General features: G+C 38.8%; 1 protein-coding gene across 1 annotated transcript in view; it reads left to right on the top strand.

Annotated features, from left to right (window-relative positions):
- Positions 1–25,016, top strand: part of CALN1 (calneuron 1) — a 431,880-nt gene that overhangs the window by 381,920 nt on the left and 24,944 nt on the right. The window contains exon 5 of the mRNA XM_077482321.1: positions 23,733–23,889. Coding sequence (XP_077338447.1) covers positions 23,733–23,889 — 157 coding nt within the window. The remainder of the gene's footprint in view (positions 1–23,732; positions 23,890–25,016) is intronic.

Raw genomic sequence — 25,016 nt, 5'->3', positions numbered from 1 at the left:
AATGAATGAATAATGTGACCAGGTGGGCTTAGCCCCGCACAGACACGTTTTTTTAAATTGTGACAGCAAGTGCAGGGAGAAGATCCCCCACTCACTGTCACAATGAATTGGGGGTGCATGGGCTGCTGCAACAGGAACAGGTTACATGTTACACCATGAATTATGTCATCACTGGATCTCTGTGCTTTTCTATGCAATGCAGACAGATGATGTCTGAAGAGAGGCACTGACAGGGTGCTCTACATAGCTTCCTGAAAATATCACAACACCCTGCCTCATTACTCTTCTCAAGAGCCCCCCAACCCTGATGCAAGCAGTGGGAAATCTTTCCACTTTCCACTTTGTGCAAATATCAGAATACCTTTATGCATGGATGTCAGTCTGGAGAAGTGGAAGCTCCTAGGCATTCTGCTTTTGCATGTAGACTGGCTTAAATGATGTCAACATGTGATATGGAGCCTTCATAATTGAAATGACTAAAATCCAATGAATAAAAGAGGTGACCAGAGGTAGATAAAAGGGAAGAGCTAGATAATACTGAATGTTCTCTATCCAGGAATTGAGGTGAGCTCAATCTGTCTTGTTGCATTTTCTAATGCAGGCTATGAGAAACTCACATACAGTGAAATCAAAGTAATCATGTTCGTTAGAGGAGATGAGCCTATGCAGTTGTGTAAGATTAAGCATAAGGTTGTACTTCAGCATTTAAGAGTAACTATACTTTTTTGGAGAAATAAATAACCCCCTCTGGGTGATCAATGTGCACCACAAATATTTTAACAAATATTTTTCTATTCTGAAGAAATAGCTGTTTGTTTCCCATGTCAATTTAAAATAAGAGGGTCTGTGTTCAATATAAAGTCCAAATATGCAGAGCTTTGTCAGGTGTACAAAACAACATTCAGATTAAAGATGGCTGGTGAAGTCCATATACTTAGAATGGATAAAAAGTAGATGAAAGTCCCACACCAGTTTCAGTGCAGCACGAAATGCACACAGCACCACCGTGTTTCAAGCAAGTCTCCTTATCAGAAAGGTTGGATCATTAGATTATAGAGTGATCAGATGAGCGTGTAATTGAGCATATCCACTGATTAACACTGAATGGGGTGGCTCCGACAACCTTCACAGGACTGTCCTTGTAGACTTCACACTCGTGCCTATACCTCACTGTCACGTAAGGCTTACCGGGATATTAAGCAGAAAAACCTCCCTTAGTGTAGCATGTCAAGAATGGTACAAAGGGGATTTATTCAAATTTACTTACAGACAATGTAGTATGTATGAGGCTCCAAACAAAAAAATGATCACAGCTAGCATGCTTGCATCATACGTCAAGTCCCACCTAAAGCGTTTCATCATCAGCAGACATCACCAGAGGGTCCATCCCAACAAATAAGCGAAATGCATGTTGTTTCAAACAATACTCCATGGTATTAACCACTACATGACACCAGCCACTCAGATGTGAAATCAGCGACATATTGTGGATGAAAAGCAAACCAGAATATGATGATTGCAATCCTGACCAACTATCAATACATACAATCTCCAACAGTATGTGACAATATGATACATTAAACATTCAAAAGGATATATATATAATATATCACCTATAATTCCCAATTAATGGGAAGGCCTACCTGCAGAGTAAGGAGACCCACCAGGTTGATCCATTTAGGCAATCAAAAACCTGAGAGCGTGTCTCAGATCTCAGCAGGAAAGTCAACACAGAGGGATAGGGTAAAAGACAATATTTAGAACCTTAGTGGAGCAAATGAAACCTCATTAGCTGCATAAAGAGTATTAAAAAAATTATTTATATAAAAATATAAATAAAAAAAGATAACACATCCCAAACTAGTTCAGAGAGCCCCTGAGAGCCATATAGCCATAAAAAACTCAGCAATTATTGATGAACCAATTCACATCCCATTCGACATTCAGTCCAAATGGGAGGTAAGATTTAAGGTCTCAGATTTAGATATTTCCCATCTGACAAAACGTCCCCTCCAATGTGGGGAAAATGTATCTATGGCTAGGAAAGTAGAACCCTCTGGATTCTTACCATGGCACTGCAAATAGTGCTTGAACACACTATGGCCTAAAAATTCCATCCTAATATTATCTAGATGCTCTTTGATTCTTACATGTATGGCCCTTGTGGTGTGACCCATATACCAAAGACTGCATGAGCAAATAATAAAGAAAAACAACATTGGATGCACAGGTGATGAATGTATTAATATTGTAACTTTTGGATGTAACTGTGGAGCCAAAATTACAGATGCGTCTACTTTGTAACTTCTTCAACCTACATATTTGTGACATGGAAAATATCCTTTAAAATCTTGAAAAAAGGAAGTCATATTCTGGGCATCTAGGATGTTTCATAGTAAAATAGAAAGGTAATTTTTTTTAAATATTAAATTGTAAATTGTTGCTCTTTTTATTATCGGTATCGTTTATGCTGTTTGTGCTATGTAAGCACTTTTTTTGCTGTTGCACAAATGTATTAATAAAATTATAATAAATATTTTCTGATCAGTATGTCAAAATGATGGTGCCTGTGTGGGGTGCTATTATTGCCATTCTATAGAGTGAGGTCCTGGTTTCAGCTAATAAAGCACTAATGCACTTAAAGATGCGAAAAAGATAAATTTCAAGGAACCTTTCTCCGGAGCTTGAATACAGTGAATAAGGTTAATCTCTGCTGATTTCCATCATAAAATCATGAGCAAGCAAAAATGCTGTTTTTTTTTGTCCTTGTACGTGATTGGCTATTCTCGTTATTAAACTTTGGAGAAAATTCCTTTACAAAGTACAACTTCCCTTGTAAAGTGAACAGCCTATTTGCCTTTAGTAAATCAACCCCACTTTGTCAGTTTAAAGTGGTGGTGTCCATAATGAAAGGTTTGTTTCTGTAGTGGTAGTAGTAATAGTAGCATTTGTTGATTTTAGCATTATGGTCAAATATGCACATTATTTTACCAAAAAGTATTTTTTGCTTAAATGTTTAAAAAGAAAGCTTAATATTAATGACCCATTTTTTTGTAATACTTTAGGTCCTGGCTTTCAAACTGTGTATTATTATGGTATTAGAGGAGTAAAGGGTCATTAATGAATAACAAGAGTCAACAGCAGTAAGTCTTATCACCAGCAAACCATCATCTTTTTTTTCACTTTGGTATAGATAAATATGGTCACTTCAGTAAGTCATAGCAATGAGAATTTATCTCTCATGTCTTCAATAATCTGAAATCTAGCTGGCTGCTATGGGTCACTGAACTTTGCACATTATATACATATCTACATGTATAGTACTTTGCGCAATATAAACAAAACATAGATTCCTTTTTTTGGTATGAAAAGAATACTGAAATAATTAGATATTCTCTGAGTTTGACATATTTAAAGTGAGTCACCATTTAACTTTGACGTAAGCGAGACCTTTGTTTCAGTGCTGATTCCTTTTTTTCTAACAAATCATTGGCAGTTTTCCATTTATTCAACAAATGATTCCAAGGGAGAGCATGAATGACTAAGGATGGGGAAAAAGCACACATCACTTAGAAACTGCCACGATTTCTTCAACTCATTTTAAAGCCACGATATGTAAAACATGTTCAGGGAAAAGTAGTCATGCAGTCATAAAGAAAAAAAAATGCACTGGAAACACGTGGTGACATAGTGATATATGAATGCTAGGTTATGATCAGTCTTGATTGTGAATACACTGATTTCTTACAATATGTGGACTTATTTCAATAGTAGGTTTTATAAAATATTTGCATTTCAGACTACTGCATATTTTTTTTTTTGCAGGTAATCCATATATTCAATTTAGTGCTGTACTATTTTACATAAAAATCATCATCATATTGTTATTCATTTTTATTGTAATCAAATCTTGATTGTGGATAAACTGATTTGTTAGAATATGTTAACTTTGTTAATAGTATATATTTTTTTAATATTTACTTTTCAAACTACTGCACATTTTATTTCCTTGCAGATAATCCATGTATTGCACTTATTACTGTATTATTATACATATCTTTATTATTTGTATTTTAATTTTCTTCATTACTTTTTCTTCTGCTGGTATTTTCAATACAAAAAAGACAAATGTAATAATACATTATGGCAGCATGAATATTAAGGAGTACACAGTATAATCTGGTAAGGTTTTTAAACGATATGTAAAGAAAATATATGGAATATATTATAGATTAATATATTGTTCTCTTACCTATTTGCACATTTGAAGTGTTTATAAACAATATAGTTTACAGTATGCTTTAAAGGTAAATAATATGATAAAGCTATCATATGAATGGTATTAGTAATACACATTAAAAATAATAAAAAAAAAAACTAGCATAACTGAATTTTTAAAAATTATTTTTGTCTTTAAAAGCAGTTTTAAACGCGAGGGCTGACTAGTGCCAGAGATGACTGAAGCCTTGCAATTTAAAATATCCAAAAATATGATCAGTAATGTCTGGATCTGGAATCCTGACATTGTGTGGTTTGGGTGCACAGTACAAATTTTCAGTACAATGAAAATCCTGACACAAGAGGAACTGAATATGCAATATAAGAGGTTAATTACTATCATCCAGGATCAAAAATGTAATCTATTGCAGTTTAAAGTCCTTGAATGTGGTGTCTGCATTGTTTTTTTTCAGGCATTTTCCTTTATTTTCACTTGCCAGTAACACACTTCCTGTCCTAGAGTACAAACACTCACTCAACATATAGAATCTATGTAGGAACAGTGTTGTCACCCTTAGAACAGGCCATGTGTGGTGACTAAAGTAAACCTTTACTATCATCTCATTTCAATAAGAAGGGAAGCAGGGGGAGAGGATCTGTAGTTCACAGGCGAGAATTCAGATATGGCTGATAATGCTTTCAATAGCATTTTAGAGAACAGATGACAGCACTGGATTTTTGGCAACATCAATAATCATTAAAGCCAGCCATAGATTGAGCAATTGAGGTTGCAGGGAAGAATATCACTTAGAATATCACTTGACTCCCCTATCAACATAGTTGGTTTTTATGGGGGACTCCCTCCTGTGGAGCTATTGTGTTCTCCCAGTGGTGGTGGGGGTTTGTCAGGGGGCTGTCCTGACTGAAAGAGTACACAGTGATTTTTGCTAGAAGGTATAGCAGCTGACAATAATTACATGAAAATTCTGACAGGCTGGTTGAACCCAAGTTGAGTGATCTAATGAACCGGCTGAGACTCTAATCATCTATAGCTGACTTTATAACACTGGTATATTTAACTACTTGCCGCCCACGCTATATCTGAAAGACTTAATTAATGCTTAAATGAATCCATGGACGTCCTCTCGAGCAAGCGATGTCTGTGTGTCCCTCCAGGTCGCGCGCTGCGTGCCCCTCCAGGTCGCGTGCTGCGTGCTCTGTGATCACCGAGTCTCTGAGTAAGGGGTCGATCCCAGCCCCTTACCACGTGATCAGCTGGCAGCCAATGACGGCTGATCATGTGATATAAACAGAAGCTCAGCAATCTGTATTTTTTTCCCCTCATAATGTCAGCGTTAAAGGAAAAAAAAAGTTAATCACTGTGTTCTGTCAGAGGACATCGGTCCCTCAGTGTAAGCTGCCAGTGCCCACTGCTGCCAATCAATGCCCATCAGTATCTCATAATCAGTGCCACAGATCAGTGCTGCCTATCAGTGCCACCTACCAGTGCTCATCAGTGCCACCCATCAGTGATCATAAGTGCCCATCAGTGACACCTAACAGTGCCACTTATCAGTGCTACCCATCAATGCCCTTCTGTGCCACCCATCAGTGTCAACCATCAGTGCCCATTAGTGCCACCTCTCAGTGCCACCTATCAGTGCCCATTAGTGCCACCTTATCAGTGCCCATCAGTGTCCATCAGTGCAGCCTCATCAGCACACATCAGTGAAGGAGAAAAATGTGTTTTCAAAAATGTTATAACAAACTATGAAATAGTTTTTATTTTTTTCAAAATTTTCGGTCCCTTTTTCTCTTATTTAGCAAAAAAAACAACAACCCAGCAGCAATTAAACACCACAAAAAGAAAGCTCTAGCTGTGTGAGAAAAATTATAAAAATTTCATTTGAGTACACTGTAGTATGACTGCGCAATTGTCATTTTTATGCCGCGTACACATGATCGCACATCCATGGGATTTTTTCCGACGGACGTTGGCTCAAACTTGTCTTGCATACACACAGTCACACAATGTTGTCGTTAATTCCAAAAGTTAAGAACGTGGTGACGTACCACCCTACGAGGGGACTATAAAGAGGAAGTTCAATAGCCGGTGCTCATATAAAGTATAAATTAGCTTGCAATAAATAAATTAACATAATAAAGTATAAACTAACTCTCAATAAAATAAATTAGCATATTAAAACAATAATGTGCAATTAAGCAAAGATCATAAAACACAGTATAAAGCAAATGTGTTTGAGCAGAAGGCTCAAATGGCTAACACAAGAAGGCTTAGAACAGCCGTCGGTAAAAAAAACACAAAAGGCTTGAAACCAGCCATATGTGAAGAAAAAATATAAATAGGTAAATATATAAGTCCAAATAGTGCTAAGTATAAACAGCTGGACACTCCTTGGGGTCCAAAGTACAGAGTGCAAATGTAGGGGTGTTTCTATAGGAACATCAGGAGAAGATGTTCTATAATGACATCTGGTGGCACTGTGACTTTAAGTGCAGGGTGACTCTTCGGTGTATATAACACCCGTGAATGTACTAAATTATTACCTTACTGCTGTAAGGTAAACATTATTTAAAGGAGAGAGAGGCAGCAGATCCCCCAGGGTGGATTGATTCCTGCGCGTTCCTCCTATAAATCCCAGTGTGTGCAGAGCTTAGATGGATCACTCCTTTTCATTCCAATGGATGGATATTAGGGACCGCTTGGAAGCACAGTTAAACCGGATAAAAAGAGGGATATATAGCCTACTATGGTAGGTGTATTATGTTCAACAACCAAGGTCTATTTTTAAAAATTAATAGCAAATTTTACTCACATTTAGTATAAAGTACAGCACGATGTTAAAACAAGCGCCAAGCTATTAGCCTGGGAGTACCCACTTTACATTTCAATAGCCAGTGCGCCACCCTTTGGGCTCCTTCTGCTAATCTCATGTTAGTAGAAGTTTGGTGAGAGACGATTCACGCTTTTCAGACGTGCGATTTTCCGAATGTTACTACTCCTCAGTTTGTGCTTGTGGGTTCATATCTGGTTTTCAGTGCGTGTAGTCAGTTTGCATTTGGTTTTCAGTGCGTATTTTATAGTACGTATTTGATTTTGCAGTGCGTTCTTGTCCGCTCATTTCTGATTTTCAGCTTGCTCTTCTCAGGCTTTTCTGTTTTTCAGTGAGTTTTCCTTAGTTCATTCTGACTAGCCGACCGTTTTGAAGCCATGTTGTGGTTACGCACTCCTCGTAGAGTTCATGCTATGCAGGGACTTGGTGTTGGGGTTCTTACTTTGACCCAAGCCCAGTCCATGAACAGGGCAATGAGGAGGAGTTCATGGACAAAGAATTGGTTACTCCAGTGTGACCAATTCTCACACATGCCTTTGTTGCGGGAGATCCAGTAGAATAATCCTGATGATTTCAGGAATTATCTCTGGATAATAGACCCCATTTTTCACCATCTGTTGGCTTTGCTATCCTCTTATATTACCAAGCAGGACACCTGCATGCAGCAAGCCATCACTCCCCAGCAGAGGCTAATTGCCACGTTGCGATACTTGGCAATGGGGAGAAGTCTGCAGGACATAAAGTTCTGGACAGGCATCTCCCCTCAGGCTCTGGGGATCATTATTCCAGTGACCTCTTCTTCCATCATTCAGATCCTCCTGCAGAAGGACTATATTAAGGTAAGATTTCTCCTTTAACATCACATTCTATATATTTAATGTGTGCTAATGTATTGGATTTCTTTCATCATTCCTTAACTACAATGAGTGTAATATGCTGTGAATGTCCCCTTTATCCTCATGCATGCTGGATGTTTTTAAACTTCCTTTTTTGTCCTTCATGCATATTTGCCTTCACTAACCTTCCCAGCATGCTATCCTGGGCCCATACCCACCTAGCCTAGTCATTTAACAATGTATTTTGTTAGCTCTAGTACTGTTTTACCCTAAACACCCCCTAAAATGTGTTTAAATGTTATTTGTGTACTTAAATTCATGCGGAGTGCTAGATGCTTTTTTTGGGGGTCCCAAAATCATAATGAACCCTCCACCCCCCCAACCGCTAAGTCAACCAATACCAATCCTCTATCTGCTGACCCATACACACTATACCTACCTCTTTTGTGGTCATATTTATGGATGAATTCACCAAAGCATGTAGTGAAAGGGCCTGCCTAAATACTTTCAAATGGTATTGTTTAAAGTTTTGTTCTCCTATTATCTTGATAGGTAATTGCAGAATGTAAAAATGTGCTTCAATTAGGACAGTGTAATCTTGGTGGTGGTGTCGATGACATATAAGTTTCTCTATGTGGACATGGGGAATAATGGCATGATGTTGGATGGTGGAGTCATCACCCAACCCAGGTTTTACAGACGGCTCCAGAATGGTGGATTGGGATTGCCACCTGCTGAAGAGAACATGGAAGGACTCCTATTTGTCTTTGTCACTGATGAAGTGTTTGGACTAGGTGATCACCTGATGTGGCCCTTCCTGATGAGGACCCTCACCCTGAACCAGAGGTTTTTTTTTACTACCAGCTGACCAGAGCCAGAAGAGTGCTGGATAATGCTTTCAGGATAATGGCCAGCCAGTTCTGCCTATTCCTCACTGAAATAAGCATGGCGGAATATAAAATCAATCACATCGTTCTTGCATGCTGCATATTACATAACTTTTTAAGAAAAAAATGCATCAAACTATGTGACCTCAGTTGGGACTGAGGCTGGCTTATTGATGAGCCCAATGTTCGAGTCAAGAGTAAATTAGACTTGAACATAGGGCATTCCCCTGTTCGCCAAATAGCGAACAATTTGGAGTGTTCACAGCAAATTCGAAAGCCTCGGAAACACCCTTTAAAAGTCTATGGGAGAAATCAAAAGTGCTAATTTTAAAGGCTTATATGCATGGTATTGTCAAAAAAAGTGTTTAGGGACCTGAGTCCTGCCCCAGGCAACATGTATCAATACAAAAAAAGATTAAAAAAACTGCAGTTTTTTTGGGAGCAGTGATTTTAATAATGCTTAAAGTGAAACAATAAAAGTGAAATATTCCTTTAAATTTCATACCTCTGGGGTGTCTATAGTATGCCTGTAACGTGGCACATGTTTCCTGTGTTTAGAACAGTCCGAGAGAAAAATTACATTTTTAAAGGAAAAAAAAGTCATTTAAAAGTACTCGTGGCCATAATGAATTGATGGTCCCGGCAATACACATAAAAGTCATTGAAAAACGGTATCGGATTCCCCCACAGTCCATTACCAGGCTGGTATGAATATTAAGGGGAACTCCAAACCAAAATAAAAAAAATGGCATGGGGGTCCCCTCAAAATCCATACCAGACCCTTCAGGTGGCCTCAGTTATAAAAGAACTGTCACCTGAGAGCCGGTCATTAAGACTGGTGCCTCCCATGGAGGCAGATCGGTGAAGGCGTGAGACTTTTTTTGTTTGGTCAGTCGGAGCAAGAGAAGAAGAAGATGAATGGACTTCGTGAGGCACTTTTATATTTTTATTTGTTAATAAAGGAATTGTCGTTTTTACCATTTTCACACTTTTTTTTGAAATGGTAGGATGTACCCCATTACCATTTCACATGGGGGGAAGCCAGGATCTGGGGGTCCCCTTGTTAAAGGGGGCTTCCAGATTCTGGGCAAGGGTTGTGGGGACGAGGCCCTTGTCCCCGTCAACATGGGGACAAGGTGCTTTGGGGGATCACTATCCCAAAGCACCTTCCCCATGTTGAGGGCATGTGGCCTGGTACAGTTCGGGGGCGCTCTCTCATACCCCCCTTTTCCTGCGGCCTGCCAGGTTGCATGCTCAGATACGCCATTTAAAAAAAAATTGGAGTGGGGTTCCCCTTAATATCCATACCAGACATGAAGGGCCTGGTATGGAATTTGAGGGGACTCCCATGCATTTTTTTACATTTTGGTTTGGGGTTCCCCTTAATATTCATGCCAGACCCAAAGGGCCTGGTAATGGACTGTGGGGGAATCCCATGCCTTTTTGTCAATGACTATTATGTGTATTGCCAGGACCGACAATTCATTATAGCCGCAAGTACTTTCAAATTACCTTTTTCCTTTAGAAATGTAATTTTGCTCTCGGGATGTTCTAAACACAGCAAACATGCGCCACTTTACAGGCATACTAAAGGCACCACCAGGTATGAAATTTAAAGAAATATTTCACTTTTATTGTTTCACTTTAAGCATTATTAATATCCCTGCTCCTGAAAACACTGATGTTTTTAAAACTTTTTTTTTGCATTGATACATGTCCCCTGGGGCAGGACCAAGGTCTCCAGACACTTTTTATGACAATACCATGAATATAAGCCTTTAAAAATTAGCACTTTTTTGAACAAACCAACATATTTTTGGAATAACATTTTTGCATTTGACAGTACAAATAGCCTTTTTGTGGTAAACAGGCATGTCTAAAACCATAAAACAATACACAACTCAGGAACTTAAAGTTCAACTTTGATAAATTGAAGGCAATATCATACATTAGTATGTACAAACTGTGTTGATATTGCCTTCATCAGATGGGCTGATGTCACCCCTATGAAAGCAACATTTTTAAGATGCACACAAATTGAGAGTCAAAATGGGGATTTCACTCCTGATCCCATGCCTAATGTCAACATGTGCTATCTCCCATTATGAGGGATCAATGGATGTGTTTCGGGGGTGAAACCCCTTCCTCTCAGCTACTTTAGTTGTGAGGAAGGGGTTGCACCCACAAAATGCGTACCTTGATAGTCCATGATGGCAGATAGCAGATGTTGACACGCTGTGTGCATCTTCAAAATTTGGCTTTCAATAGACTTCAAAAAATTTAAAAATATTTAGAAAATCTCAACAAATTGAAGAATTTTGGTGTGTTTTAGATTCTGCCTAAAACATCAATCATGTGTTTGAGTCTTTTTTCAACATCATTGATGTCTTCCTTGATCTTCTGTAAATCACGATCGCACACCATGATCTCTCAGATGAGGATCTGTGCACTTGCATTTGTGAAACATCCATATCACCTAAAATTCAAAAACACACCATGTATTAAAAATATGCAGGCATACATCTATTACCTGAAGCTGTGGTCTCAGACACTCACCTGTAGTGATCACTATTTCACCAACATCATAAACGTCTCCCTCCATATCCTCTGGTTGTGTTGGTGGTATTTCCCCTTCTTTAGGAGGTTTTGGGTCCCTGGTGTCCTCAGATGTCCCGAGTATTTTCTCCCCTATGTGAAAAAAAGGTATACTTAGCACACAGATATTTGATGGCAGAAATAGGAATCTGAAACATTGCTTGGAAGTGTCATACAATTGTCTTTTTGGGCAGAGTTCCAAGCTGAAGACATGTGTTTTTCCCATTCTAAAGCTGTAATACTTACCTTTTTTGTACAATTTTCACACATGGAGCCACCCCTAGTATCCACTGGAGCACTAGTGCTCCAGCGTCCATATGTGTAAACATCTGCTGAGTGTCCTCTCCTTACACTGAATCAAGTTTACATTTCATTCTAGTTACAAACCATCTAGACAACAATGTACTAAACTCCTTTTAATCCAAATAGGCATGAACAAATGTATTTAACCTGGATCTGCCCCAAACATCGTATTAGTGGGCGAATGAACGATGTTTACTATGAATGATTACTGTGCCCACGAACATGAAAGTTGCCATTTTAAACTGTACAACAGTAAAGAAAAGCACATGGAACAGCATGAACGTAATAATAATAGGAACACATGAGAAAAACTTACTTGACAACAACTTATTTTTTTGAAGAACTCTCTTGATCCTTCTGTACTGATCCTGCTCCCTCAATTTGAGGTCTGACTATCGTTTCCTCAGTTGATCATTGGATCGCTGTACCCCACAATTAAGGCACAGACTCTTCACAACTTTAGTCATGATCTTGGCCTTTCTCACATTTGGGTTTAGGTATAGGCCATACTTCCCATCACAGTCGGCCCTCTTCAAGATGTCCACCATTTCCACCATCTCACCAAAGGACATATTAGAGGCATTAAATCTCCTGGATCGGGACATTTGTGATCCAGGCTTTCGTCGTCCTCCTCGTTGCTGCTCTACTCTGCATGCACTTGCTCTGTCTCTGCCATGTGCTCTCCCACTGCACCAAAAGACAAGCGGCATGGAATAGACTAGAAAGAGTGTCAGGGACGGGTAGAGTTTCATGCATGCTCAGTGTATATAAAGCGCATGAAGGGAGAAAGAAGTATCGGAAGTGCCAATCGTTTGAATGAAGGTACAATTTGAACTTGGTGCATCAGTGGCCTATACTGCTTCTAGATTGAGGCCTATATTGGGACAAGATTAGGAGAGATTAGCCTGACATTAGGGTTTGTCTTGTGTTGTGTCTTGCAGAGAAATTGATGGCTTCAATGATCACAGCCTCCTCCCCCTATTCATAGACAAGTACAGGGAGCCGCCCTGTCTGTGGCAGGTGAAAAATCCGCATTATAATCATAAACAAAAGAGGCAGGCAGCACTGGAGAAACTGCTATGCAATAAGGTCCAGGATTCCATGAGATCACGAGCAGCAGCAGATGACATTTATGTCCCCAGGCTGTGGTACTATGAGAGAATGCAGTTTCTATCAGACCAGACTGAAGTCAGGCAATCACTCTCCACTTTTCCTTCCACTCTTCCTTCCACCCCAGCTGAGGCTTCCGACGTCCAACCCAGGCCTTCCAGCCAGGAAGAAGTGGAGGAGCCCAGCTTGAGTCAGGTATAGCATTGTTCAACATGTTTCTGGTCATAAAATTAATGATGTTAATTAGATGTTATTATTGATCACTAATTGCTGATTTAATAAAGTGTTTTACATATCAATAGACAGTAGTGGCCAAAAATGTTTGGGACAAGAATGAAAAATGCTGGGGTCAGATTGATAGTCTTTTCTATTTGTTAACATTCAATTTGCAACAGTCATGAGCTGAAAATTGTGTGTGATTGATGAACAAAATTCTAAAACGATGTCCCTTTTTCATACACAGGAAAGCCTCAGCCAAGAGGAGGTCGTGGGTTGTGGCAGCCAGGAAGAGGCTGTGGAATGTGGCAGCCAGGAGGTGGTGGGGGAAAGTGGCAGCCAGGAGGTGGCTGTGCCCAGTAGCCTGACAGAATCCCCAGTTCCTCCCCTCCGGCTTCCAACCAAAAGGCCCAGGAATGGGAGTAATGTGCAGGAGGCATCGCTTGGGCTGATTTTGGGAGGCTAAAACGGCCCTCAGAGCCACCCCCACTGCTCAAGAGGCCTTTGGCTGCATGACTACCAGAAAAATGCAGGAAATGGAGGATGCCCGATGCCTCATCTGTGAGGAAATTTTGTATATGACAATAAATAAGGGTCTGAGGGGCCAACTCAAAACCAAAACAAACCTGTGTGAGGTAGACCATCCTCCTCCACCTCTTTCCACACCTTCAACACCACAGCCACAGCCTGGAAGAAAGTCTGGAAGGAATAGTGGAAGTAAGACAAGATAGTGATGGGTTCAGTCTGGTCTGTGTATACACACTGTGTACTTTGCAAAACATTCAATCTTGCTAGTACTCATTATCCCAGTCATTATAGTATTATTTACTTTCAGGAATTGTAAAATGTTACTTACAGGGTAAAAGACTCTTGTTTTAAAATCCTATTTTTTAACTTGCTACTTAGTCAAACTCCCACTTTGTAAATGTTCCAGCCAATAAAATGAGTTAGCTCGAAGTTATATAGTACCTGTAGCACCTGTGAACAGTTAACAGTTATCCACTCCCCTTAATTAGCAGACTGAAGGAAGGAAAGAAAGAAATGTGCCAGAAAAAGCATTTTAAAAGCTGCTAGCAGAGTTCCTAAAGAAGAAGACAATATACTTGCAACTACAAGCAGTCACCAACAGTCAATATCACAATTTTGTTTTTAACTCACCACTTAGTCAAACTTCCACTTTGTCAAAGTTCCAGCCAGCAAATGTGAGCCAATGAGACCTCTCTTGCACCTCCAGTCCAAATATCCCTGCAAAGACTGATAATAATTATGAGTTTCATGGTTGTTGAATGCCCTAATACGAGAGTCCACACTCTGTCAGAAACCATGAAACAGACTGAGACATGAGTGCAATCAAATCACACTTGTTTATTAATAAAAATAAAAAGGTAAATAGAAAAAAGCGTAGTCATTCATAGCCAGAGTCCTGTAGCCAGATCGGGTAGTCAGCCAGTCCAAAGTTCATTAAACAGATCGGGTAATCAGCCAGGCCGGAAGTCAGGGATCCAAGGAGAGCAACCGCAAGCAGGATAAGAAGCCAGGTGGGATATCAGCAAGCCAGTCTTGAAACAAACAGCAGGAGATGGTTCCCTGTGAGGTGACCAACATGAAGGCAAATGAAAAAGTGAGCAGGAAGGCTTAAAATAGGCAGGTCAGACAAGCATCATCGGGAACAACTGGTAACTGTGGAAAGAGAAGAGAGCTGGCAATTAGCCGACAGCTGAGTGGCCAGCCCAGAGGAGGAAGGGCTAAGCCAGCCCTGACACACTCTTGGAGTCAACTTTAGTTGGATGCCTTGGCAGAAGCATGCTATAGCAGAGAAGACAAGGGTGTCAGGGTCAGGACACCACGGAAGAACAGGTTAGTGGAACTGGCCACAGTTGAGATCAGGTGCAAGCCATGTTCAGCAGCAGGAAGTTAGACAAAGTATACAGTCTTATACAGACTTATAATGCACAGGAGCCAAAATTTGGAGCACTATTACTCAATATTTATTGAAAGTGTGCAGAATACATACATGTGACAATGCTTTCAGTTAAAGTGGTTGTAAACCCTTACAACACACTTTGACCTACACGGTTTAGGAGATATTTGCTAAAAGACAGGCACTGCTGTCTATGGCACATGAGTGCGGCTCCATCAACAACGAAGATGACGCGCGTGGCGGCTCCCATGCGCATGCGCGGGAGTGACGTCATCGCGGCTTCGCCGAATGACAGCGGTGGAGCAGAGAGACCCACCGAGAAGATGGATGCGCAGGACTACATGGGACAGCCGTGACATCGCTGGCTCCTGTGTCAGGTAAGTGACACATAATGGACTACTATGCGATGCATAGTAATCCATTATGCTTTGCCTTTGCAGGGAATGAAAGAGGAAGTAAACTCATCAGGGTTTACTTCCTCTTTAAGTCTGGCTGAATTGAAGCAGCTCATGTGACCAATTCCAGAATTGGCTAGTTTCCAGTCCAAGGCTGGCCTATATAATGGGGTTGCTTTACCAAGGTAGTAGCAAAGCAAAATGTAATTAAAAAAATACTTTGCAAAGTGAACAACCTCTATTTCTTAGCATACAGGGTACATAACATACCCTGTTATGCCTGTGGTAATCATAGAAACAAATATTTTAGATACCAAACCATATTTCTTAGCAAAATACATACTGTGGACTATGATATATGTACTGTTGTGTTGCATACTTATATCCCTAATGCAGCAGGGGACTACAGTGATTGAATGCTTTAAGGTGAATAGATTAATCCCAGCACAATGCATTCAACTACAACTGATTGTTTGACTTATATGTTCAGTATGCTGCTGCTGCTGAACATCTGGCCCATTGTTGCAGGCATCCATTATATTTTGTGTGACATATACATAAATTCTTTAATGCGGTGCCCATGAGGCCAATCTCATTTTATATTCTCTGAAGTAAAATATCCCTTTAATTGTTGCTAGGAATGATACAAGGATCATTTTTATCACTCATAGATTAGTTGACTAGTGTGCTAAAAAAAATTCTGAATGCAGTTTTTTAAATAATACTGATTAGACATTTAGCAAAAGAGGAAGTACCATATACTGTAGCCTATTGATTGCATTTGTTTTCTCAGTATATGTTCATGCAGCATTTATTTTTTTAATTAAAGCTGAAGTTTAGTACAGCAGTGTAATAATGTACCTCTATTCATATGTATCCAATGGGCCTCACATTTTTTTTTTTTTTTACTAATCTTCAGATTTTAATCATTATTGTCTCTCAAATACTTGCACTGAAAAAGAAAGACTGTGTTTCACAAGCAGACTTAAGAGTAAACCAAACTTGTGTGTAAGAAGTTTTGTCTTAGCAACTTTTAGGCAGTTCTGTCAATGCATGTGAAAGTGTGTATTTTCATGCTCCACCTTATCATGCTTGTGTCTGCTTCCAGGTAGGCTTAATAAAGCGTAATTATATGCAGGGTATTATTCCTTTTGAATGAATATAAAAAGTCAAGATTTGATTCCTTGCTGGGTCTTTAGAGCTGTATGAGACTCATGCAAGGGTAAAGTCCCCAACTCATTGGTAGGGCTTTGATAGCCAGTACTCTTCTCCTGTTCTCTGAACCCCATGTTCCTTTTGCTGGAATGCATCTTCCAGTGGTATTCTCCCTATGTTTATACCAGTGTACCATTAAATGGACCCTAGGCAGGAAAGTAGTTGGAAAAGATATTTCAGTGGCTGATACCACAGTGCAAGTACTCTAAATCTCCACAGAATTTAAATCTTTAAAACCCCAAATAGATCCATAATTGTATGTACTACTATGAAAAATTTAATTTTTTTGTGAGAAATTAAATGTTTTTTTAATACATCTTAAGATGCTCTGCTTTTACATCTGTTAGACCAACACTTTGTATGATTAAAGAATATGTGCACTTTAAAACAAAGTGCATTTATGCTTTTACCCCCTTGCCCTGATCTAACGGATTGAAGTAAGTATGCACTCTTTTGGAAAGACAGAGTAAAAAGGAAAGGTGGAGGGGTCTGTCTGTATGTGAGAAGTGATCTCAAAGCGAGTGAGAAAGAGGACCTGGTGGACGGAGAGTGTGATGAGTCTGAAGCATTATGGGTGGAACTGCATACAGATGTGCGTAGTTCAAAGTTAATCATTGGAGTGTGTTAGAGACCACCCAATGTTAATGAGGATGTGGAGACTCAGCTCCTTGCACAGATAGAAAGGGCTGCAAGGGCTGGGACAGTGATAATAATGGGGGATTTTAACTACCCAGAAATTTACTGGAGTAATGGCACTGCTGGGACAGTTAAAGGGCAAAAATGTATAAACCTATTACAGGACAATTTTATGGTCCAGTTTATTGAGGCCCCAAATAGGAATGATGCTCTGTTGGACCTGGTAATCTCAAACCATGCAGAGTGTATTGCTAATGTTCAGATAAAGGAACACCTGGGTAGCAGTGACCATAACATGATTTCATTTGATGTTAGCTGTAAGCAAAAATCACATACGGGAAAGATAAAAACACTTATTTTCAAGAGAGCAAATTTTCCAAGGATGAGGGCTTCTCTCCAGGACCTAGACTGGGAGAGAATATTGGCATCAATGGCCACAGAACAGAAATGGGAATTCTTCAAAAAGACTGTTTGTGATCTCACTGCAAAGTATATTCCCATGGGCAATAAGTTTAAAAGGCTAAAAATAAGACCTATGTGACTTACGGCCAAAGTTAGAAAAGCTATAAACTATAAGAAAAGAGCTTTTAAAAAATATAAAAATGAAGGAACACTAGTGTCATTTAAATGTTACAAAGAATATAACAGAATATGTAAAAAGGAAATCAAGGATGCAAAAATTCTAAATGAAAGACAGATTGCAAAAGATAGTAGGACAAACCCCCAAAAATTATATATTAATAGTAAAAAGGTAAAGTCTGAGCATGTAGGCCCTTTACAAAATAATCTGGAGTGGGTGACTGGGGACAAAGAGAAGGCTAACTTATTATATACTTTCTTCAGCTCTGTGTATACAAAGGAGCATGGGGGAGCTCATGTCCATAGTGGGGGTGGTAGTGACACAGCCCCAAATCCACAATGACTCAAAAGTGATATGGTCCAGAAATATTTGAACAGAATAAAGGGGGATAAAGCACTTGGACCTGATGGCATCCACCCACGGATCCTAAAAGAATTGAGCTCTGTAATTTCAAAGCCATTGAATCTAATTTTAGGGGCTCATTAATGACAGGAATAGTACCACTGGATTGGCGCAGGGCCAATGTGGTGCTTATATTTAAAAAGGGAACAAAGTCTTTACCAAGTAACTATAGACCTGTTAGTTTAACTTCTATAGTTGGGAAGATACTGGAGAGATTAATAAAAAAACACATAGACCAGTTCTTGCAGGAAAAAAATATTTTAAGCAACAGACAGCATGGATTCATGAAAGACAGAAGTTGTCAGACAAACCTGATTTCTTTTTATGAGGTGGTAAGTAAAACCTTGGACAGAGGGGTGGCGGTGGACATGGTATGCCTGGATTTTGCAAAAGCATTTGATACAGTTCCGCACACATGGCTCATGTGTAAGGTAAAGTCTACAGGTTTGGAAATATCAGTTTGTAAATGGATAGAAAACTGGCCAAAAGACAGAATTCAGAAAGTAGTGGTTAATGATTCTTACTCTGAATGGTCTAAGGTTATCAATGGTGTACCTCAAGGTTCAGTGCTGGGACCCTTACTTTTTAATATCTTTATAAAGGGTCTGGGATCAAAAGTAACATTTCTGTCTTTGCAGATGACACCAAGCTATGCAGTGGAATAACGTCCTTACAGGATGTCTCCAATTTACAAGCCGACCTCAATGCTCTGTCTAATTGGGCGACTATGTGGCAGATGAGGTTTAATGTTGAGGAATGTAAAGTTATGCACTTGGGGGCTAAGAATATGCATGCATCATACATTTTAGGGGGAGTGCAACTGGGGGAATCCATAGTGGAGAAGGATCTGGGGGTTTTGGTAGATCATAAGCTCAATAATAGCATGCAATGCCAAGCTGCGGTTTCCAAAGCGAGCAAAGTCATTTCCTGTATTAAGAGAGGTATGGACTCCAGAGAGAGAGAGATATCATTTTGCCCCTGTTCAAATCATTAGTAAGACCTCATCTGGAATATGCAGTTAAGTTTTGGGCACCAGTTCTCAAGAAGGATATCGGGGAACTGGAGAAAGTGCAGAGAAGGGCAACCAAACTGATGGCATGGAGGAACTCAGCTATGAGGAAAGATTAGAGGAACTGTATTTATTCACTCTTGATAAGAGGAGACTAAGGGGGGATATGATCAATATGTACAAATATATAAGGGGTCCATATAGTGAACTTGGTGTTGAGTTATTCACTTTGCAGTCAAAAAAGAGGACAAGGGGGCACTCTTTACATCTAGAGGAAAAAATATTTAATCTCCAAATACGGAAAGGTTTCTTCATAGTAAGAGCTGGGAAAATGTGGAATAGACTCCCTGCAGAGGTGGTTCTGGCCTGCTCAGTGGATTGCTTTAAGAAGGGCTTGGATTATTTCCTAATTGTACATACTATAACTGGGTACTAACATTTATACGAAAAGTTGATCCGGGGAAAATCCGATTGCCTCTCAGGGGATCAGGAAGGAATTTTTTCCCCTGCTTTAGCAAATTGGATAATGCTCGGCTGGGGTTTTTTGACTTCCTCTGGGTCAACTGTGGGTATAGAATTGGGTATATGGGATTGTATGATATTATTATTATTATTTTTTTTGTGTGGTTGAACTAGATGGACTTGTGTATTTTTTCAACCTGACTAACGATGTAACTATGTATGCCTCTGTAAAAGTAAAGTTTGAGATTGGTCAGAAGAAGGGTACAAAAATGAAGAATTACTGTAAATACTGTAATTAAAAGCTGTGTTTTTAAAATACTTATCTATATTATCTTCAATAAACCAACCCCAAAGACATATATTTCGTTAAAATAATTTAAAAAGACCTTATATTCACTCCGGGAAGGTAATTACCAAGCAATTTGAAAGTATATGTGTACCTTATATTTCATTTTCTTTTGAAGTGTTCTTCAAGACTAGGTACAACTCTTAACCAAGATACACAAGCAACAGATCAAGGACATTAATACTGGGTGTACAAAGGCAAGATATGAGTTTATGTCAGTCATACCTGGGCTATTTCAACATCTGTGACATAAGAAAAGATCATTTATAGAGCTCCTGGCTGCTGCTATTTTTACTCGATCAGCGTGAAAAGCTATTAGCCTCAGAAACTGAGGTCACTAAAACAGATGGATGGACTTGCACTAATTTGATTGTAGCACTGTCAAGAGTATATTATTATATGCACATATACTCCAGTTATGGTAATTCTTTCCTACTCTGTGTTTTCATTGACACTAAGTAGAGTGGGTCATGAAAGAATTGAAGTGTCCTAATTAATCATTTTAAGGCTTTGATGATTTTGGTCACTTAAATATTATCCATTTGCAATAACTGCAGGGGAAACATGAATGTGATTCATGTTCGAATATATTTTTTCCCTGCATATTCAATATCTGCAACTGTCTTTCATTTTAAAAAGCTAAAAGCTTAGATGGGATAAAACATCTTTGACAATGTTGAATTACAGTGGATTAGGTGATAAATCATGAACTACATGGTGTAATCATACAAAGTATGCACTAGACATGTGTTATTTCACTCAAGGAACAGAAATTGCTTTTTTTAAACATTCTGTGGCACAAAGAAAAACAGTTTCCTTGTGCTAGGTTTTATACATACAGCATAGTTGATTACATTGCAAGGTTTATATAAGAAGTATTAGCCTTACAGTGGTCATCTAATAAAGCACCCTCACTTGAAGGAAACCTGTGCTTTCCCCATATTTTTGGACATTTGCTTCATTTTATCACTTTTTGTCATAACACCTGAATATACTGTACTTGCATGGACTAAAGTAATACTTTTCCTGGCCAGATGTCATTGATAACTACATGCCCATACCACATTTAGCACCATCAGCTAACTTTGCAATAACTCTACAAGTAATTTGAATAACTAAATAAATGTAAAACAAAATGCTAACAGCTCTTACAGGTCATCAGCTTAGAGATAATGGGCCTAGAATTATTGATCTCACTCCGGCATGCACAACAATATATAACTATGGTAGCACAATCAACATTTTCATGCGTAGGCAGCCCTGATGCATCCATGTGCATGTATGGGGGGTGGAGGGGGATCAAACTTTTTTGAGGGGGAGATCATACTCCATTAGATTCTTCCCCAGCTATACTGTGACACCAAAACCTAGAAGTAACATTTTATACAAGGCTTCCAGGTCAGAACTAGGAAAGGAAGATAGGTGACTGGACATTCACTGATCTCCTTCCCCTCTAACTGGCATCCTGGCACCTGTCCTGCTGGTCTCGGGTCCACTGATGGCAGAAACATGATGGGGTCACGCAGGGGGGCTGGAAGCAAGGGAGGGGGTGGAAGTGATCTGGCAGCTGCACAGCCATTAGCTTGCTTCCATCTGACAGCCAACATATGCTTCTAATGGCTGCAGCTGCTAAGAGTGTTTTGTTAAAATCCTCCAAAGCCAGTAGAAGTGTTAAACATCAAAACAAAGTATTATACTCAGTGGAATTATGGTTGATTTCTATCATCTTGTTGGAATTGTGCATGTGCTGTTTTTAGGAGCACCAAGTTATTTGCAAATAAATATCCAACAATCCCAGATACCCAGTGGTAAATTTACATTATTGATGTGGTAGTAGTTTTATGTTTGGTTTTAAGCTATTAAAAAAAGTTAAATTTGTTTTAATATATCACTTAATAAAGCTCTCTCTATTGAGTGCAGTTTTTATCCACTCTATCCTAAAATTGTGGTTTTTTTTTGGAATCCCCACAATTTGATATAGGCAAGGAGGATCTGGTAATATCAAATTCTGAAGAATTATTTTTCAGCCAGCTGCAGATAAAATAAGAGTTAGATGCTTAGTGCTTAGTATCTTCGGAGAATCATTGGTCATTTTGTCTAACCATTTCCAGAACTGATCATTAGAAGTGTAAAAAGAGATTATCCACGCCAGCCCCCAGCTACATCACTAACCTAATCTCAAAATACCAAACAAATTGCCCTCTTTCTTCCTGTTTGCCTCTAGGTATTCTCCCGAGCCTCTCTCATCCTTTGGAATTCCCTACCCCAATCTGTCATACTATCTCAAACGCCATCCACTTTTAGGCGATCCCTGAAAACATTTTTCTTCAGAGAAGCCTATTCTACTTCCACCTAACAACTGTACTTTAATATTCCTTATCAGCTCATCCCCCACAGTTATTACCTTTTGTATCACTTGTCCCTCCCTTCTAGATGTAAGCTCTAATGAGCAGGGCCCTCTGATTCCTCCTGTATTGAATTGTATTGTAACTGTATTGTCTGCCATAATGTTGTGAAGTGCTTCACAAACTGTTGGCACTTTATAAATCCTGTATAATAATAATAATTATTATTATTTAAGAGCTGTGCCGTGGGGTGCATTTAAAGCCTAATTATCAGTGATACCTATAATACTAGCAGTTTGAAAAGAAGCCTTTTGTTATTTGGCATGTAAGATAATAAAATGTACTCAAGTTTTTAGAAAAACATATGCATTCCTTGAAGTAAAACCTAACCGATTACAATGAGGTATAAGGCTAGGTCTACAACTATGCGGTTTCCTTGTGGTTGTGTTTTCGTGGGGCACAGCAACCCATTCATTTGAATGGCCTGCTCTACTTATAAAAAATACAGAGAAAAGGTCTTTGCACCTTTTCCAAAATTGCAGATGAGGGGGAAACCACATAAATCTTCAGTTTCCAGTGCTCCAGTGCATCTGAAAACAGCAGTGTGTATTTTGTTATGGGAGGGCATGTAATTTCATGCAATCCTGCTCCTGCATATAGTGTAAACCTGGCTTAATGTTGTGTATGTATTAAAAAACAGCAATTTTCGATTTACAGTAAGCTAAGAGACATGACTTATTTGATGGCTTCAATCTCAATGAGACTTGTAGGTATCTTTTGTTCTAAAAAGCCTCTACTGAGCTTGTGAAATGCATCCCAACTGCTCAATTTTCAGTCAGTTGGAGTTCTGTATATATGTTGAAAATAATAATTGTTTTTGTTGCATAAAATTACTTTAGAACATGCAAGATTGAAAATCATGTCCTCTATATACAGGATTTTGTGTATATAGGTGAGGCCTCACTTCGACTATGGTAATGATCCTGTTTATATGTTGTCTACAGTCAAAGTTCATCTCTGCTGATAACGCAGTACTGTAACGGACTCTAAGTTGACTGTAGAGGTTCTTTATGTATGTTGTTTATGCACCAAATTTCACTGCAAGACTAAACTACAATAAAAGTATATGGCACTTCCATTCATCTCTAAAAAAAAAAATGAAATGTAGGCACTAATTAGATTTGAAGTAGGATACAGGTTGCATCTTTACAGCTGCCTAGTGAAATATTAGCATTAATTCCACCTCAAGTAGACACAATACACCATTAAAAAATTGGAATAAGTAAAAGTTACATTTGAAGACTTTACACTATCTTAAAAGCAACACTATAGATACTCAAGCATTCATGTATAGCATTGTTTACTTGCTTTTTTTAATGTTGTGTACCTTTCTTTCTGCAGTTTGATATGCAACGGATAACACTGGAGGAACTAAAGCACATTCTTTATCATGCATTTCGTGATCACTTAACTATGAAGGACATTGAAAACATAATCATTACTGAAGAGGAGAGCTTAAATGAAAACTCTGGAAACTGTCAAACAGAGTTTGAAGGAGGTACATTGTTTTACTGTCAGTTTAATTTTAATTTGGGGGTGTTTCGAAAATATATTATAGAATAAAATGAAAGAATTGAAAAATTAGTTAGCAAACATTTACTCAATTACATTTTTTTTTTTTTATTTAATTTCCGTTGCGTGTTTTTTGTGCGTTCCTAATAATAAAAAGTGACCTTGACAACCAGTGCACAATGAATGATTTGTGAAAAGGGGTGAGTGATGAATGAGTAATAAATTGCTCACAGTGAATGAAAAGCAATATGATGAAAAATAAGTGCAATACAATGGGCCGCAGAAGACATCTACTGTGATGACCAAGTGGGGACTGATGCATGTACAGTCATGTGTAAACAATCAGACATTTAGGGTAGGAAATGAGTGATGTGCAATAAATGAATGATTTGAAGCAATGACTGATTCTTTATAGATGCCAGGTAGGGATGTTATGTTTAAACGTTTCCAATACTCTTATATAGTGCATTATATTACTCTGAATAGAGTTGAACTTTACATTTTATCACAACCTAATTTAACCTCTGTGCTTATCTACATATGTTATGCACTTGGTAAAGCTCTGAGGAAAAACAAATAACAAGCTTAACACCTCTTAGAAGAAAAATGCATGGCATATGAATTAGAATACTTACAATTTTACTTGATAGCCTACATGGGAGATTGAGCATCTCAATAACGGAGACACCGAAACTTGCTACATGAACAACACAACCAGAGAAGCAGTTTTTGCCTCTAAAACCTTAAAGACAAAATATATACATATGTATTATAAAGACTTAGTTTGGTAATAGCATTTGAAAAAACATACACAACATGGTCACATTTGGTGTCCACCAACACCAGTTACGTAAGAGAACAGTTTCATTAGGTTATTTCTGTATACCCTCCAATGGCTGCCAGTTACTCTTCATGTGAGAGCAGAACCTTTCACTGTCACTGTGACATATGATGGCTGTGAGCTTCAGAAAAGAAAATGTACAGTAACATAACCTTTGTGGTAATGGAATGCTTTTATTTTGTGTCTGTGTCTGACAATAATCTGCTTTTGGCTATAAAAAAAAGGTTGTGCTGGCATAGGAGAGGATAAGAGCTTATATCAGCCATCATACT

This window comes from Lithobates pipiens, unplaced genomic scaffold (assembly GCF_037356315.1).
Source record: "Lithobates pipiens isolate NorthernLeopardFrog02 unplaced genomic scaffold, aLitPip1_a1.2 Scaffold_16, whole genome shotgun sequence".
Lineage (NCBI taxonomy): Eukaryota > Metazoa > Chordata > Amphibia > Anura > Ranidae > Lithobates > Lithobates pipiens.
The sequence above is the reverse complement of the archived record's forward strand: the minus strand, read 5'-3'. Positions and strand labels throughout refer to the sequence as shown.